General features: G+C 40.5%; 1 protein-coding gene and 1 long non-coding RNA gene across 2 annotated transcripts in view; one reads left to right on the top strand and one right to left on the bottom strand.

Annotated features, from left to right (window-relative positions):
• nbeaa (neurobeachin a) overlaps positions 1–15,595 on the top strand; it is a 913,644-nt gene that overhangs the window by 223,206 nt on the left and 674,843 nt on the right. Inside the window, exon 25 of the mRNA XM_072577218.1 lies at positions 13,974–13,982. Coding sequence (XP_072433319.1) covers positions 13,974–13,982 — 9 coding nt within the window. The remainder of the gene's footprint in view (positions 1–13,973; positions 13,983–15,595) is intronic.
• LOC140481281 (uncharacterized) overlaps positions 1–15,595 on the bottom strand; it is a 146,690-nt gene that overhangs the window by 14,966 nt on the left and 116,129 nt on the right. The gene's annotated exons all lie outside the window — the stretch shown is intronic.

Genomic DNA, 15,595 nt, shown 5'->3' with positions numbered 1-15,595 from the left:
GTTAATCTAATTTAGCCCAACCAAACAATCTTATGTTTTCTGTAATACAGTAATTGTAAAGTTGATGTTTTAATAAATATCAAGATTTAGTTTTTATGCAGAGGTCTGGAGATAGCATGGTTGTATAAATAGATTTGGCAGTCAAACTCTTAGACTGCATACCATGTGGTTATTGCAGCATAAAATTTCACTTGAGTTGATCATTTCATTAACTATGTTCAAGTTTTGCATAACCTTGTTGTCCTGTATAATACATGTAATTTATTCATTAACAGCTCATTACTCAGATCATAATAGATATTTTTCATTTTAGATTGCACGATAATGGTGCACACAAGTGCATAAGCAAGTTTAAACAGTGAGCATCCTTAGGGAATTGACCACTTAGCCACTTAAGGCTGAGGTGCTGTCATTTAAAAGACATATATAAGATGGTCTTAGCATAGTTTCATGTACTGGCAGTGCTGAGGCCAAGACAATTTAGTGTTATAGAGGTCTATAGCATAGAAAAAGACTCTCTGGTTCATTGAGTCTGTGTTGGTCAAAAAAACTATGATAATTCTATTCTTCTAGCACTTGTCTCATAGCCTTGTATGACTCAATATAGCAAATATTTCTTAATTTTTATGAGGATTTCCATCTCTACCACCCAATAGGCAGTGAGTTCTAGGTTTCTACCTCCCTCTGGGTGAAAGCATTTTTCCTCACATCTCCACTAAACTTCCTTCCCCTTACCATAAATCTTTACCTCCTGGTCATTGATCCCTCCACCAAGGAGAAAAGTTTCTTCCTTTCAATGACTGTCTTTTTTTATATATATCTCAGTCATATCCCTCTTCAGTCACCTCTGCTCTCGGGAAACAATCCCAGTCTATTTAATCTGTCTCTTCATGAGTAAAGCATTCCAGCCCAGGCAATGTCCTGGCAAATCTCCCGGCAAATCTCCTCTGCACCCCCTCCAGTGCAATCACAATCCACATAATAATGTGGATCCCAGAATATCTCTCAATATTCTAGTGTCGCCTAACTAACGTTTTATACAGTTTTAGTCTCACTTGCTTGCTTTTAAGCTCTATGCCTTAATTAATGAATACAAGGACATTATGTATATTCTGAACCACTTTGTCTATTATGCATACGATTTCTGACACAGCAGTAGAAAGAGGCTGCTGCTGTTGGTTGAAGGAGCACTGGCACTTTTTTTAGCTTTGCAGGTACTGGAGTTGGCTATTGGTTTTGCTGGCATATTAGAGATGGCTGTGAGTGCACGGACCCTAAGAGGAGGAAGGATTATTCTTTTTGAGAAAGAGCAATGGAGATAACTTTGCAAGAGGCAAAATTAAGTGAGCTTGCTATTTTTAGTTTGAAGCAGCACCGTCCTCAGAAGGCAACTGCTGTGGGAAAAGGTACTAGAAAAGGTAAACGTCGTTTCTGTGGTGAAGAAGTCCTCTGACTTGACAAAAAGAACTTTTAACTAATGAAGTTTTCCAGGGTGGAACGTGCCTGTCTCTGGTGCTGTGCTTTGCTCTAGTATAATGGCTATATACACTGATACATCCAATTTCAAGATGTTAGTGTTTGAAGTATCGTGATCACTTGAGAAGCAAATATCCTCTCTCAATCAATGAATATTCATGCACGCTTCAATTCCCACGGAAATTGTGTGATGGTATTGCTAAATTTAAAATAATACAATTGTGGGATCATAGTAATTTCCACTATATTCACTAATGTACTGTGTTTTTCTGAATTTATTTTGGTTAGCAGAATGGCCAATTTTATAGCATTAGCGCATCTTATGAAACCAGAAGCACTTTATGAATTTGTTGATTGCAGGGAAAGAAACCCCACAGCAGGACAGAAAATGCATCTGCTCTTGGAACCTCTTTGGCCTCTCCAAATTGACACTTGAATGCACCCTTTAGAGAGCTCTTGCAGATGTATTTACTATTTGATTTATTACATCACTTTTAGCTAATTCAACATTATTTTTTCCTCAGTCTTTTTATTGTGTATATTGAAGTATGGAATATTCTGAGAAATTCTGCAAACTTCTATTTCTTTTTGACTGACTTAAATGCTCTTTTCCTCTTGTGCATTACTCTCCACAGTTAACAATTTATTGCCATAGTTTTAGACTTTCCTCCTCTTAACTTTTTTTCAGATTAGTTCACTGTTCTTTTTAATATTTAGTATATTTAAAGATTCTTTTGTTGTGCTTATCACTTGAGGTTAATTTCATTTGATTATTTATTCACAACATTAAAGTTAATATAATTTCCATTATTTATTGTGATTTTGTAAAAATAGTGTAAAGTCCATTATATTAATTTTTCCACATAACTGAGCTTGCTCACGTTTCCTTCTAAAATGTACCCTGACCTACTTTGGTGCTTTTGTTTTTGAGTTCAGTCATGATCTTCATCCTTGTTGCCCAGCACATACCCTGTTGCAACATAACCATCACTTCAGGGACTCAACCTTGATTCAATGAAGAGTGCATTTGGGCATGCCAGAAGTAGCACCCATCATACCTAAAAAATGAACCACTTCTGGTGAAGCCTAAACATAGGACTATTTGAGAGCCAAAAAGCATAAATAGTGAGTGATAGATAGAGCTAAATGAATCCATAACCAGTGGATTAACAGCGTGGGTGCAACTGGAGAAGGGGTGTAATCATGTATTCAAGTTCTGAAGTTGTTGAACTCCTTATTTCGTCCAAGGTAGCAAATAGGTGGTGTCCTTGTAGCTTGCTTATGCTTCACTGAAATACTGCAGCAGCTTAGAATGGATAAGATAGTATGGGCGCAAAAGGATGTATTAAAATGACAAGCAGCTTAAAGGTCAGTTTATTCATATGGACAGAATAGAGACATTATACAAAGCAGTCACAAAAACAGAAGTTGCTGACGAAACTCAACAGATCTGGCAGTATCTGTGGGAAGAAAACCGTTAACTTTGAGTCTAGTTACTCAAGATCAAGAGTCACCAGATTGAAATGCTAACTCTGCTTTCTTCCCATAGATGATGCTCGACCTGTTGAGCTCTGGCAGTAATTTATTTCTTTGTTTCAGATCTCCAGCATCCGCAGATTTTCCTTTTATTTTGCTGCAAAGCAGTCACCCAGCTTGCGTTTGGTCTCATCAATATAGGTGAGGCTACGTTGTGAACTGTATTATAGCCTTTACAAGACACAGATACTGCTAACAACAGTAAAACCCCCTCTCAAACTTAATGGCAACACAGAAAAATGCTTCAGAGGATGACACTGGTAGCATTTCAGACCTGACCGATGAATAGGAACAGAAGAAATTTGCAATCCCAAGGAGGAAGTATTAGCTGCGTTGGGAGGAAATGGTCAGTGAAAGCAGCTGTGGGTTTAAATTGATCGGGTGTTCTAACCAGACGACACTGATTTCATGAGTCAAACCAAAAACCTTTTGTACAATCGGAGAAGCATCGACTAGCGAAGCAGTTCAAACTGACAGCGCAGTCACTTTCAAAGCATTGCAACTCTGATTAAGCATCGCCGTTATGGTGTGTGAATACCATGAGGTAGGAAACATAAGAAAGCCATGAGAGGGAACTTACCTCACTCTGCACTCCTAGAATAGATAAGTCGCTAGCCAAGTCTCTCAAAGCAAATTAGCATTGGACAATATAAAGAAATAAGTGCTTTGGTTGAACACACAAGTCTTTTCAGAAATGCTTCATTTTAACTGTAAAGTGCAGGAAAACTTCTATTACAGCTGCACAGGTTGGACACTTCAGTGCAACATCGAGGCTCAATAGAGCAACTGTCACTGCTGATAAAAATCTTTAAAGATCAAGTAGCTAATGACATTACAAAGCTATGACACCAGGAAGCATTAATTTCAGAGTGGGCTAAATAAAATACAAAATTGGACATCACAGAGAAAACCATTCTCGAGGTATAGAACATACTTGACACAGAGATAGGAACAGAACAAGTAAACATTGCTTTTATACACGATTGGGAATATAGGAGATTGAAGTTATTGCTTGCCGTGGGGATCAATAAAACAACAGCTAGGTTGAGGTTTTAAAAGCTTTGGGAAATTTTTTTTCAACCTCTGAACTAATAAAATTATTGAAAGACAAGATTTAATAAAAGAGAACAGTATTAAGGTGAATCTGTACCTGATTTCATTAATGGTCTCTACAGGCTGCTGGTGACTTAAAGTTAGTGTTCATAGGAAACCTGAATGTAGTAGGCATTATGTAGGAGCAGATTTATTATAGTCCAAAGAAGACCATTCTAGAGAAAATCATTCTGGTGATGAGTGAAGCAGATGTGGGTGGCACAACGGCTCAGGGGTTAGCACTGCTGCCTCTCAGCACCAGGGACCTAGGCTTGATTCCAGCCTCTGAAGACTATGTAGAGTTTGCACATTTTCCCCAAGTCTGCTTGGGTTTTGTCTGGGTGTTCTGGTTTTCTGCCACAGTCCAAAGACGGTGAATTGGCTATATGAAATTGCCCATAGTGTTCAGGGATGCAGAGGCTAGGTGCGTTAGTCCGGGGAAATATAAGGCAATAGGGTAGGAGAATGGGTCTGGGTGGGATACTTTTCGGAGGGTTGGTGTGAACTTGTTGGGCCAAATGACCTGGTTCCACAGTGCAGAGATTCTGTGATGATTCTATGTTCAGAGGCAAAACAATTCAATTAGATGGAGAAAAGACTTGACACAGGAGATACACAAAATATGTTCATCTTCAGTTACAAAACTACAAAAGCCAAATTTGTTAAGCCAATGCAGTGAGTAGTACAGATGCCAAACATCATAAGTCTTTGCCAATGTTTTGAAACAAAAACAGTGCCTGGTATAAAGGCTCTAGATTTTTATTTTTCTATATTCTTGATTGTAGACTGAAATGTGGAAAGGACAGTTTTTAAAACCATGGATTATGGAAAGGACCACTACACTTTTTAAAAGAAAGATCCTGACATTCATTGTAAAAAAAATTGTTTACATTACTGTTTGGGAGAAAGTGAGGACTGCAGGAGCTGGAGATCTGTGTCGAAAAGTATGGCGCTGGAAAAGCACAGGAGGTCAAGCAGCATCCAAGGAGCAGGAGAGCTGACGTTTCAGCCATAAGCCCTTCATTAGGAAAATTCCAAAGCGTTGACTGTCCTGCTCCTCGGGTGCTGCCTGACCTGCTGTGCTTTTCCAGCACCACACTTTTCGACTCCACGCTACTGTTTATCCAAGCAGTGAAGGGAGGTTATTATTAAATGAGTTTGAGCAAATGGAGTATACCGAAGGGTGATTTGGTCATCAAAAGTTGATTGGTCTGTATAGTAGAGACCAGTTGTTGATGACAAAGGCCTTCTTCCTGTCAATAACTTTGTGATTTGATCCGAAGTGGGTGAGCAGTATGTTTAGTAAGAGTAAGAAGCCATTGAACCTCTGATCAAGGAAGAAGTTGCCTTAAGTCAGGGACATTATTAGTGTAAACCAGTTATCTTCTGCCACCTACAAACAAGTGAAAGTACCTAGAGGTGGAAAATTGAGGGACAGCAGGTTCTGTCACACCAAAGGATCATCTCAGAAAACAGTGTGGAAAGGGACAGTCGAACTGCTGTATCACACATCACATCTGCCCATAATACCCAGGCTTTTTCTTTGTGTCTGATAATATTTGTAGGGGAAGCTTTATAAGGAGATTAGAGTTTTAACCAATAGATTATATGTTGCTGCAGAATTGTTTATCTGTAGCTACCAGCTATTTTGTAGAATTGTACAGTATAAAAGAGGGCTTTTGGCACGTCAGGTTTGTCGCACCAAATTCTATTGTAAACCTCCACAAGTCCTACTTCCCAGAACTTGGCCCATAGTCTTGAATATTATGACATTTCAAGTGCTCGTCCAAGTACTTTTTAAAGGTTGTGAAATTACCTGTCTCTACTATCCTGCTCAGCAGTGCATTCCAGATTTCCACCACCACCTGGCTGAAAAGAAAGTACCTCAAATCCTTTCTAAGCCTCTTGCCTCAAAATTACGTCCTCTTGCTATTGACCTTCAATGAAGAGAAAAAGCTACGTTCTATCCACCCTACCTATGCCTCTTGTAGTATTGCACATTTCAATCAGTAGCTCCTCAACCTTCCTTGCCCTAAAGAACACAACCTGAGCTTATCTAGCCTATCTTCATAGCTAGCAATTGTATTCCAGGCAACATACTGGTGAATCTCCTTTGCATCTCTTCCGGTGCAATCATATTCTTCCTATAGTATGGAGACTAGAAATATACACTGTAGTCCAACTGTTGCCTAACCAAAGTTTTGTACAGCTCCAACATTGCCTCCCTGCTCTTATAATCTAAGCCATGCTTGATAAAAGCAAGCTTCCCACATGCCTTTTTAACTGCCTTGTAACTTGTCCTGCTTTTGATGATCCGTGGACAAACACCCCAAGATCCTCTGAACAACCTAATGTTCTGCCATTAACTACTCCCTTGTCTTGTTATTGTTTCCAAAGTGCGTAACCTCACCAGAGCATTAAATTCCATCTACCGATGATCTGTCCCTCTGTCCAATCGTCCATTTTCTCCTATATCTTAAGACTTCCTTTCTCACTGACAACCATCTGACCATTTAGGCCATTTAAGCAACTGCTGGACAGGCACATGGAGAGCAGTGAGTCGAGGGGTGCGTAGGTTAAGTTATTATATTTTACATTAGGATTAAACCTCGGCACAACATCGTGGGCCAAAGGGCCTGTTCTGTGCTGCACTTTTCTATGTTCTAACCTCCTGTCATCCACAAACATACATATGATCCCCTCCACCCACTTTTCTTCTATTTTGGAAAGAAGAGGGATCCAGATGCTTTGCTGAAATTCAAATAAACTATATAAACTGAACTACTCTCCTTTGCCCACATGATCATTTCAAAAAGTTGAATCTAATTTGGTAGGCATGATCTCCCTCTGGCAAAACCATATTCAATATCGTTGATTAAACCCTGCCTTTTCAAGTGGAGATTAATCTCTCCGTATGAATTTTCACCATTAGATTCCCTACCATAGAGTCATAGAGATGTACAGCATGGAAACAGACCCTTCGGTCCAACCTGTCCATGCCAACGAGATATCCCAACCCAATCTAGTCCCACCTGCCAGCACCCGGCCCATATCCCTCCAAACCCTTCCTATTCATATACCCATCCAAATGCCTCTTAAATATTGCAATTGTACCAGCCTCCACCACATCCTCCGGCAGCTCATTCCATACACGTACCACCCTCTGCGTGAAAAAGTTGCCCCTTAGGTCTCTTTTATATCTTTCCCCTCTCACCCTAAACCTATGTCCTCTAGTTCTGGACTCCCCGACCTAGGGAAAAGACTTTGCCTATTTATCCTATCCATGCCCCTCATAATTTTGTAAACCTCTATAAGGTCACCCCTCAGCCTCTGACGCTCCAGGGAAAACAGCCCCAGCCTGTTCAGCCTCTCCCTGTAGCTCAGATCCTCCAACCCTGGCAACATCCTTGTAAATCTTTTCTGAACCCTTTCAAGGTTCACAACATCTTTCCGATAGGAAGGAGACCAGAATTGCATGCAATATTCCAACAGTGGCCTGACCAATGTCCTGTACAGCCGCAATATGACCTCCCAACTCCTGTACACAATACTCTGACCAATAAAGGAAAGCATACCAAATGCCGCCTCACTATCCTATCTACCTGTGACTCCATTTTCAAGGAGCTATGACCCTGCACTCCAAGGTCTCTTTGTTCAGCAACACTCCCTAGGACCTTACCATTAAATGTATAAGTCCTGCTAAGATTTGCTTTCCCAAAATGCAGCATCTCTCATTTATCTGAATTAAACTCCATCTGCCACTTCTCAACCCATTGGCCCATCTAGTCCAGATCCTGTTATGATCTGAGGTAACCCTCTTCGCTGTCCATGTGAAACTCAGTACTTCCTCACTCCGTATGTCCAATTGCTCAAGAACCTCTGTCCCTATTTCTGAATTCTCTACATGCATTTTCCTTCTCCAAAGTGAAGACATACATTAAATACTCATTTAACACCCTATCAATGTCCATGCTCTGTGCACAGATTTCTCTCTTGGTCCCTAATGTGCCCCACTCTTTCCCTGACATCTTTTACCCATTGATATATGTGCAGAATATCTTGGGATTCTGCTGAATCTTACCCACCTGTGTATTTGCACACCCCATCTTTGCTTGCTTTCTTAAGTTTGCTTTGTTTTCTTAAATTTCCTTCCGTAATTTCTATACTCCACTAGGGCCTCTTCTGAATTGCTCCCTCTGTATCTGTTAAATGCCTCTGTTGTCCTCCTTATCCAGTCCTCAATATTCCTAGACATTGTGTTCTGGCTTGTTGCTTGTACACTCCTCCCAAAAGGGAACATGTTGGGTTGTGTTCTTGCCGATTCCATTTTGAATGCTTCCCACTGTTCTTCTGAAGATTTACCCAAAGGTAAATTAGCCAGAAGATCCTCCGACAGCACCTTCCAAAATCATGACCACTTCCATCTAGAAGGTCAAGAGCAGCAGATATATGGGAACGCCACCACCTTCAAGGTCCCCTCCATGCCACTCACCATCCAGACTTCGAAATATATTGCTGTACCTTCACTGTTACTATGGCCTGGAATTCCCTGTCATAACCAAATTTAATTAGCAGGAATCTGAGAGAACAAAAGAAATCAACAACACTCGAAAGTCAATTGAACTGACAGTAATCAGTCTTCATTGTAAATACTGCAGCAGTTTGGCTGAGACTGGTAAGAAGAGGGATCCAGATCATTCCCTGTTTCCCTTCCAAGTTTTGAGCTTTTACAAAAGAAAAGGAACACATTATATACTTGAAAATATGCTGAGCAATTACATGTTATCATGAAATGTGCGTCATCTGTAACACTGAACCTTAGTCTAAAAAAAAATTAACAATTTGCACCATTCCATAACTGTTTGTTACATGGACCTTTTGTTTGGGCCAAGATCTGCCACTTGAAATCGAAAAGGAGCTGTGAAAAAGATTACTCAAGTTTTATCAAACTTACGAAATTTGTTTACATTAATCTTGGTCCTGAAAGCTGTTTTTGACCTTTTTGTCTTTTTAACTTATTGTATTATAACTCGAGAATTGATCAATTTTTCCCATCATGCAATGTCAAATGTTGCCCACAATATCACATCCCTAATGGCATTGTGGTTCAACCCACAGCAGTTGGACTGCAGTGTTTCAAGAAGACAGCTCACCACCAACTTCTCAAGGGCAACTAGGGATGGGCAATAAATGCTAGCAAGCCAATGATGCCCACATTCCACAAAAATATGAATAAATTTTTAAAAAGGTAGCTGTTCCCAATCCATTTCGGCCAGATACTGCCTTATTTTGATAAAATCTGCCTTCATGCAGTCCAAAACCCAATTTTAAAGTCCGTATTTTCTTTTCCATAATAAACTTAATCATCTGGTGTTATGATGTCTGTCAGTAAAATTCTCTACCACTGCCACCTCCAATATCTGTCTTGATTTGTTCCCCAGAATTGGTCCAACACTCTGTCCCTCATCGGACCTTCCAAATGTCGATATAAAAAGCTCTCCTGAATACGTTTCAAGAAATTTTACCCCTCTAAACACTTTACACTATGACTATCCCTGTTAATTTTGGAGAATTTTAATTGCCCTATTATTATTTTTTACGCACTTGAAGAATTGTCTACATATCTGTTCTTGTATTGCCTGCTAACTGGGGGACTATAACACACACCCTATAGTATGACTGATCCTTTTTTTTATTTTTTAGCTGTACCCACAAAGCCTAATTGGAAAACCTTTCCAATATTTCATCTTACCTTAATGCGTAGTTGACCCCTTAGTTGTTAATGCAACACCACGTGCTCAGTTACACCCTCATCTGTCCCACCTGATGATCTGATACCATAGAATCTTGAGATGTCAGTCCAGCCCCCCTCTCAAGCATGTCCTGTGTTGGCAACAACATCGCAGTTCCACGTTATTCCACATCGTTAACCCATTTGTCTTATCTCTAACACACTTAGTACTAAAGTGTAGGTCACCCAGCTCACTTTGCTTCCTTGAAACTCAGTGGTGGACCTTTCTCTACCTTTGTTGCTTTATTAAAGTCTGCCTTGTCCCTATTGTGCTAACTGCCTATGTTCCTCCCACTGCTGAACTAGTTTAAATTATTCCCATAATTTGCAATAAACAATAATTCTTGCGAAGTGCAAAGATCTGGTCTGTGCTTTCTGTCAACCTCGATCGAACAACTGGGGAATTTTGCATACTTTTATGAAACATTTTAACTACTGTGATCATTCTAGGAATAGCGAGGCTTGATTTCCAGCGCACTCGCCTAGTCAGGCATAACACTAGCTTTAAACCAAATTACTTTTATTCTAAGAAAGTTGTTTACTTTCAGAAATTGTGCTAAAGCAGGACACAGCCACAAAAAGCAAAAGTGTAAAGGAAACAGAGACAAAAAAATGAGGTAGAAGTATGATTGGCATTAGATAAAATCAAAGTTTTCTTTTGGGAATTAAGTTGCTCTGGTCAAACACTTTAGCATGCAGTTATTTAAGTCAATGGGCATGTCACAAATTTCAAGTCATACTGGCAAACAAGTGACACAATGTTATTAAATAATGAGCCTCGCTTGATAAAACACTTTTTACAGTGGTCAGAAGTTCAATGGCATAGTACAAGGCATCACACTTAGTGTTAAAGATATGATGCAAGCAACTCTCCAGTGTAGGGAAGACAAAATACTAGATGTACTTCATAACCAAGTTGTCACCTGAATAGAGGAGATTGATCTGATCTGAATCTCAAGCTCAAGGTGGAAGAAGTTAATCAGCGAAAGGTCAAAGAGAAGCTGGTGAAAAATCTATTTGGGCACCATAAACTCAAAATGAAAAGTGCTCTTAAAAATAATGAGGAATTGTGCATCTTACAAAATGTTTAGATAGATATGTCCCCAGATCGTGATGGGATCGATCCCAGAATATTGAGTGAGGCAAGAGAATAAATTGCTGGAGCATTGACAGACATCTTTGTATCCTCTTTGACCACAGGTGAAGTTCCAGTGGACTGAGAATAGCTAATGTTGTCCCATTGTTTAAAAAGGATAACGGGGATAATCCAGGAAATTACAGGCTTTAAGTCTCTATCAGTGGTAGAGAAATTATTGGAAAAAAAGTCTTCGGGACAAGATCTATAAGAATTAAGAGCAAATGGACTGATTAGCGATGAACAACATGGTTTTGTGTAGGGGAGGTCGTGCCTCATGAACTTGATTGAGTTTTTTGAGGAGATGATGAAGATGACTGAGGGAAAAAGTTGATGTTGCCTGCATAGGCTTCAGTAAAGCCTTTGACAAGGTCCCTCATGGCAGACTGGTGCAAAAGTCACATGATATCGGGGTGAGCTGGCAAGATGGATGCAGAATTGGCTTAGTCATAGGAGACAGAGGATAGCGATGGAAGGATCCTTTTCAGAAAGGAGGGCTATGACTCGTGGTATTCCACAGGGATCAGTGCTGGGGTCACTGATGCAAACCCTGTTGTATCCTCTGACAATCCTCCTCACTATCCACAACTCCACCAAACTTTTTGTATCATCAACAAACTTACTAATTAGACCTATTATGTTTTCCTCCAAATCATTGATGTAGATCACAAATAGCAGAGATTGGAAGCATGGGCAGAAAGATGGCAGATGGAGTTTAATCTGGAAAAATGTGAGGTGATGCATTTTGGAAAGTCAAGTACAGGTTGAATTTATACAGTGAATGGCAGAAGTATTGTGCAGAGACATCTGGGTGTGCAAGTCCATGGCTCACTGAAGGTGGCAGCATGGTGAGATAAGGTTGTCAAAATGACCTGTAGCGTGCTTGCCTTCATTGGAAGGGGCATTGAGGATAAGGATAGACCAGTTATGCTGCAGCTTTACAGAACTTTAATTTGGCCACACTTGGAATATTGCGTACAGTCCTGGTCACCTCGCTACTCAGAAGGATGTGGATACTTTCGAGAGGGTACAGAGAAGGTTTACCAGGATGTTGCCTGTTATGGTGGATTTTAGCTATGAAGAAAGTTTGGATAGACTGGGTTTGTTTTCACTGGACTGCAGGAGGTTGAAGGGCAACCCGATAAAAGTTTATAAGATTGTGAATGACATAGTTAGAATGGGAAGTATGAGTATTTTTTCCCCACAAGGTGGAGGAGTCAATTACTAGGGGACACAGGTTCAAGTTGTGAAGGGGAAGTTTATAAGAGATGTGCGAGTAACGTTTTCCACACAAAGGGTGGTGAGTTGAAAATGTGTTACTGGAAAAGCGCAGCAGGTCAGGCAGCATCCAAGGAACAGGAGAATCGACGTTTCGGGCATAAGCCCTTCAGGAATGATTCCTGAAGAAGGGCTCATGCCCGAAACGTCGATTCTCCTGTTCCTTGGATGCTGCCTGACCTGCGCTTTTCTAGCAACACATTTTTAGCTCTGATCTCCAGCATCTGCAGTCCTCACTTTCTCCTCAAAGGGTGGTGAGTACCTCGAATATGCTACAAGAGGTGGTAGTGGAAGCAGGCACAATAGCAGCATTCAAGAAGCACTGGATGAATACATGTATCGGAAGGGAATAGAGGGATACAGATTCTGTAAATGAAGACAGTTTTAATATGGAAGGGCAAAATGTGTTGGTGCAAGCTTGGATGGCCAATGGGCCTGTTCCTGTGCTGTTTTGTTTAACAAAGAAGAACAATTTCCTGAGTGTCTAGTTGTATAGAACCACTGAATCAAGACAGTGCGGAAAGAGAACATTTGTCCCATTTAGTCTGCACCAATCTTCTGAAGAGCATCCCACCCAGACCCAGCGCACCTCACCTTCTCTCCCCCCCCCCCCAAAACCCTATCCCTGTGACACAGCATTAGTCATGGCTAATCCATCTAACCTGCACATCCCTGGACATTGTGGAAAATTTAGCATAGCCTATTTACCTACTCTGTATGTCTTTGGGCTATGGGAGGAAACCAGAGTTTCCAGTGGAAACTCATGCAGACACTGGGTGAACGTTCAAACTCTACACAGTCATCCAAGGCTGGAATCCAACCCAGATCCTAGATGCTGAGAGGCAATAATGTTAAGCACTTGAGGCACTGTGTCTCCCAAAGTATCTGTGCACGGGTACGCATTATGATATAAATTAGAATCATAAGACCCCATCACTGTCAAAAGAGGCCAATTCGGCCCATCTAGTCTGCACCGGCCCTGTGAAAAGTATCCCATTTCAGACCCTGTAAGCTCACATTTACTATCCCAGAACGCTATGGGATGATTTACCATGGCCAATCCACCAACCTGCACATCTTTTGGACTGTGGAAGGAAACCGGAGTATCTGGCTGAAATCTATGCAAGCACGGGGGACAGTGTGCAAACTCCACACACAATGTCACCCAAGGATGGAATCAAACCACTGTGCTTCCCAATTGTGTTAGGGAAAAAATTGTTATATACTATATGTAGGATGGAAAACTGTGACTGTGTAGTGGTTTTGGTGAAATTCTTCCAACGCTATCAAACAAACAGTTCAGATTCTAATGGCAAAGTTTGAGAGGTACAGAGTTGTGTGCAGAGACAGCAACTGAGAGGATGTATGGTGATAGCCAATGGAAGACTGTACAAATAATTTCTATTGACAAACAGTTAGAGATTTTGTGCATAGTCTTCACTGCAAACACCACTAGGAGGTGGCAAACAACATGCAAAGATCCAAGAAAAGAAAAAAGTTGCTTTGTGTAGTCGGGATCATACAGAGAGCTAGATAGAATACCTGTACATCATTAATGTCCTACATGAAAACAGTACAAAAAATGAATGATCGTCCAATTCAAGACAGAAGGATAGACTTTAGACCATTAGGAAACAATTTCAAATTGACTACCAATTGAATGAGGGTGAAAAGGTTGGGGTGAGGTTTATTTATAGATCTGAAACTGCTAATACTTGATTGAGTGCTTTCTGTACCACTTATTGTGTTGAGGTCACAAGGACCGTTTCGGAGCACGTAAGGATCTAGTTGTAGAAAAACTTGAGACTGATGAGCTCCTACCATTTCTGTGGTAATGCAAGTTCTTGAGTAATCTAAAAGTATTTGCAGTAATGCAGTAAACTTTAGATTGTTTACTCAGCAAGACTGTTCTCGGTGGACCAGAAGGATGATCATCTCATCCATGCTATACCATTTGAACTTGAAAGAACATGCACACAGGGCAATTGTCCCAGGTAAAGAATTTTATGCAATGGAAGTTTTTTCATTGAGGACATCTTTCTGAATTAATATAGTAATGGCAGAAAAAAGGGAATATTAAAATAACTATGATAAAACTGCAAAACCAAACAACCAAATTTAAGAACCTTAGTTTGAAAGAAAGTTGAAAGCTTTTGCTTCAAGTGATGAAATTATGTTTGTTGCAACTTCTGCAAAATGTAAGCACAGAAAGTCTTATTTGAATTGTCAAATATTTGACTTTTATTAAAGATCTGAATACTTAAGGCCTTTTACATATCCAAAGCCACCATGCTAGCTAATTAGAACATAGAACATAACAGTGCAGTACAAATGTTGCGCTGACCTGTCATACCAGTCTGAAGCCCATCTAACCTACAGTATTCCATATATGTCCATGTGCTTGTCCAATGACGACTTAAATGTACGTAAAGTTGGCGAATCTACTACCGTTGCAGGCAAAGCATTTCATACCCTTACTACACTGAGTAAAGAAGCTACTGTGACATCTGTCCTATATCTATCACCCCTCAGTTTAAAGCTATGCCCCCTCGTGCTCACCGTCACCATACTTAGAGAAAGGCTCTCCCTGTCCACTCTATCCAACCCTCTGATTATCTTTTATGTCTCTATTAAGTCACCTCTCAACCTTCTCTCTAACAAAAACAGCCTCAAGTCCCTCAGCCTTTGCTTGTTAAGACCTTCCCTCCATATCAGGCAACATCCGAGTAAATCTCCTCTGCACCTTTTTCAAAGTTTCTACATCCTCCTTATAATGTGGTGACCTGAACTTACACAATACTCCAAGTGCAGCCGCACAAGAGTTTTGCAAAACTGCAGCATAACCTCATGGTTCCAGAACTTGATCCCTCTATTAATAAAAGCTAAAACACTGTAAGCCTTCTTAACCCTGTCAACCTGGGTGGCAACTTTCAAGGGTCTGTGTACATGGACACTGAGATCTCTCTGCTCATCTAAAACTACCAAGAATCTTACCATGAGCCCAGTTCTTTGCATTCCAGTTACTTTGACCAAAGTGAATCACCACACACTTGTCCACACTAAACTCCATTTGCTACCTCTCAGCCCAGCTCTGCAGCTTATCTATGTCTCTCTGTAATCTACAATCTCCTTTGTCACTGTCCACAACTCCACCAACCTTGGTGTTGTCCGAAAATTTACTAACCCACCATTCTACGCCCTCATCCAGGTCGTTTATAAAAATGACGAACAGCAGTGGACCCAACACTGACCCTTGCGGTATACCACTAGTAACTGGGCTCCAGAAT

Source organism: Chiloscyllium punctatum, chromosome 9 (assembly GCF_047496795.1).
Source record: "Chiloscyllium punctatum isolate Juve2018m chromosome 9, sChiPun1.3, whole genome shotgun sequence".
Classification (NCBI taxonomy): Eukaryota; Metazoa; Chordata; class Chondrichthyes; order Orectolobiformes; family Hemiscylliidae; genus Chiloscyllium; species Chiloscyllium punctatum.
Note: the sequence above shows the minus strand (reverse complement) of the source record. Positions and strands in the feature narration are given on the sequence as shown.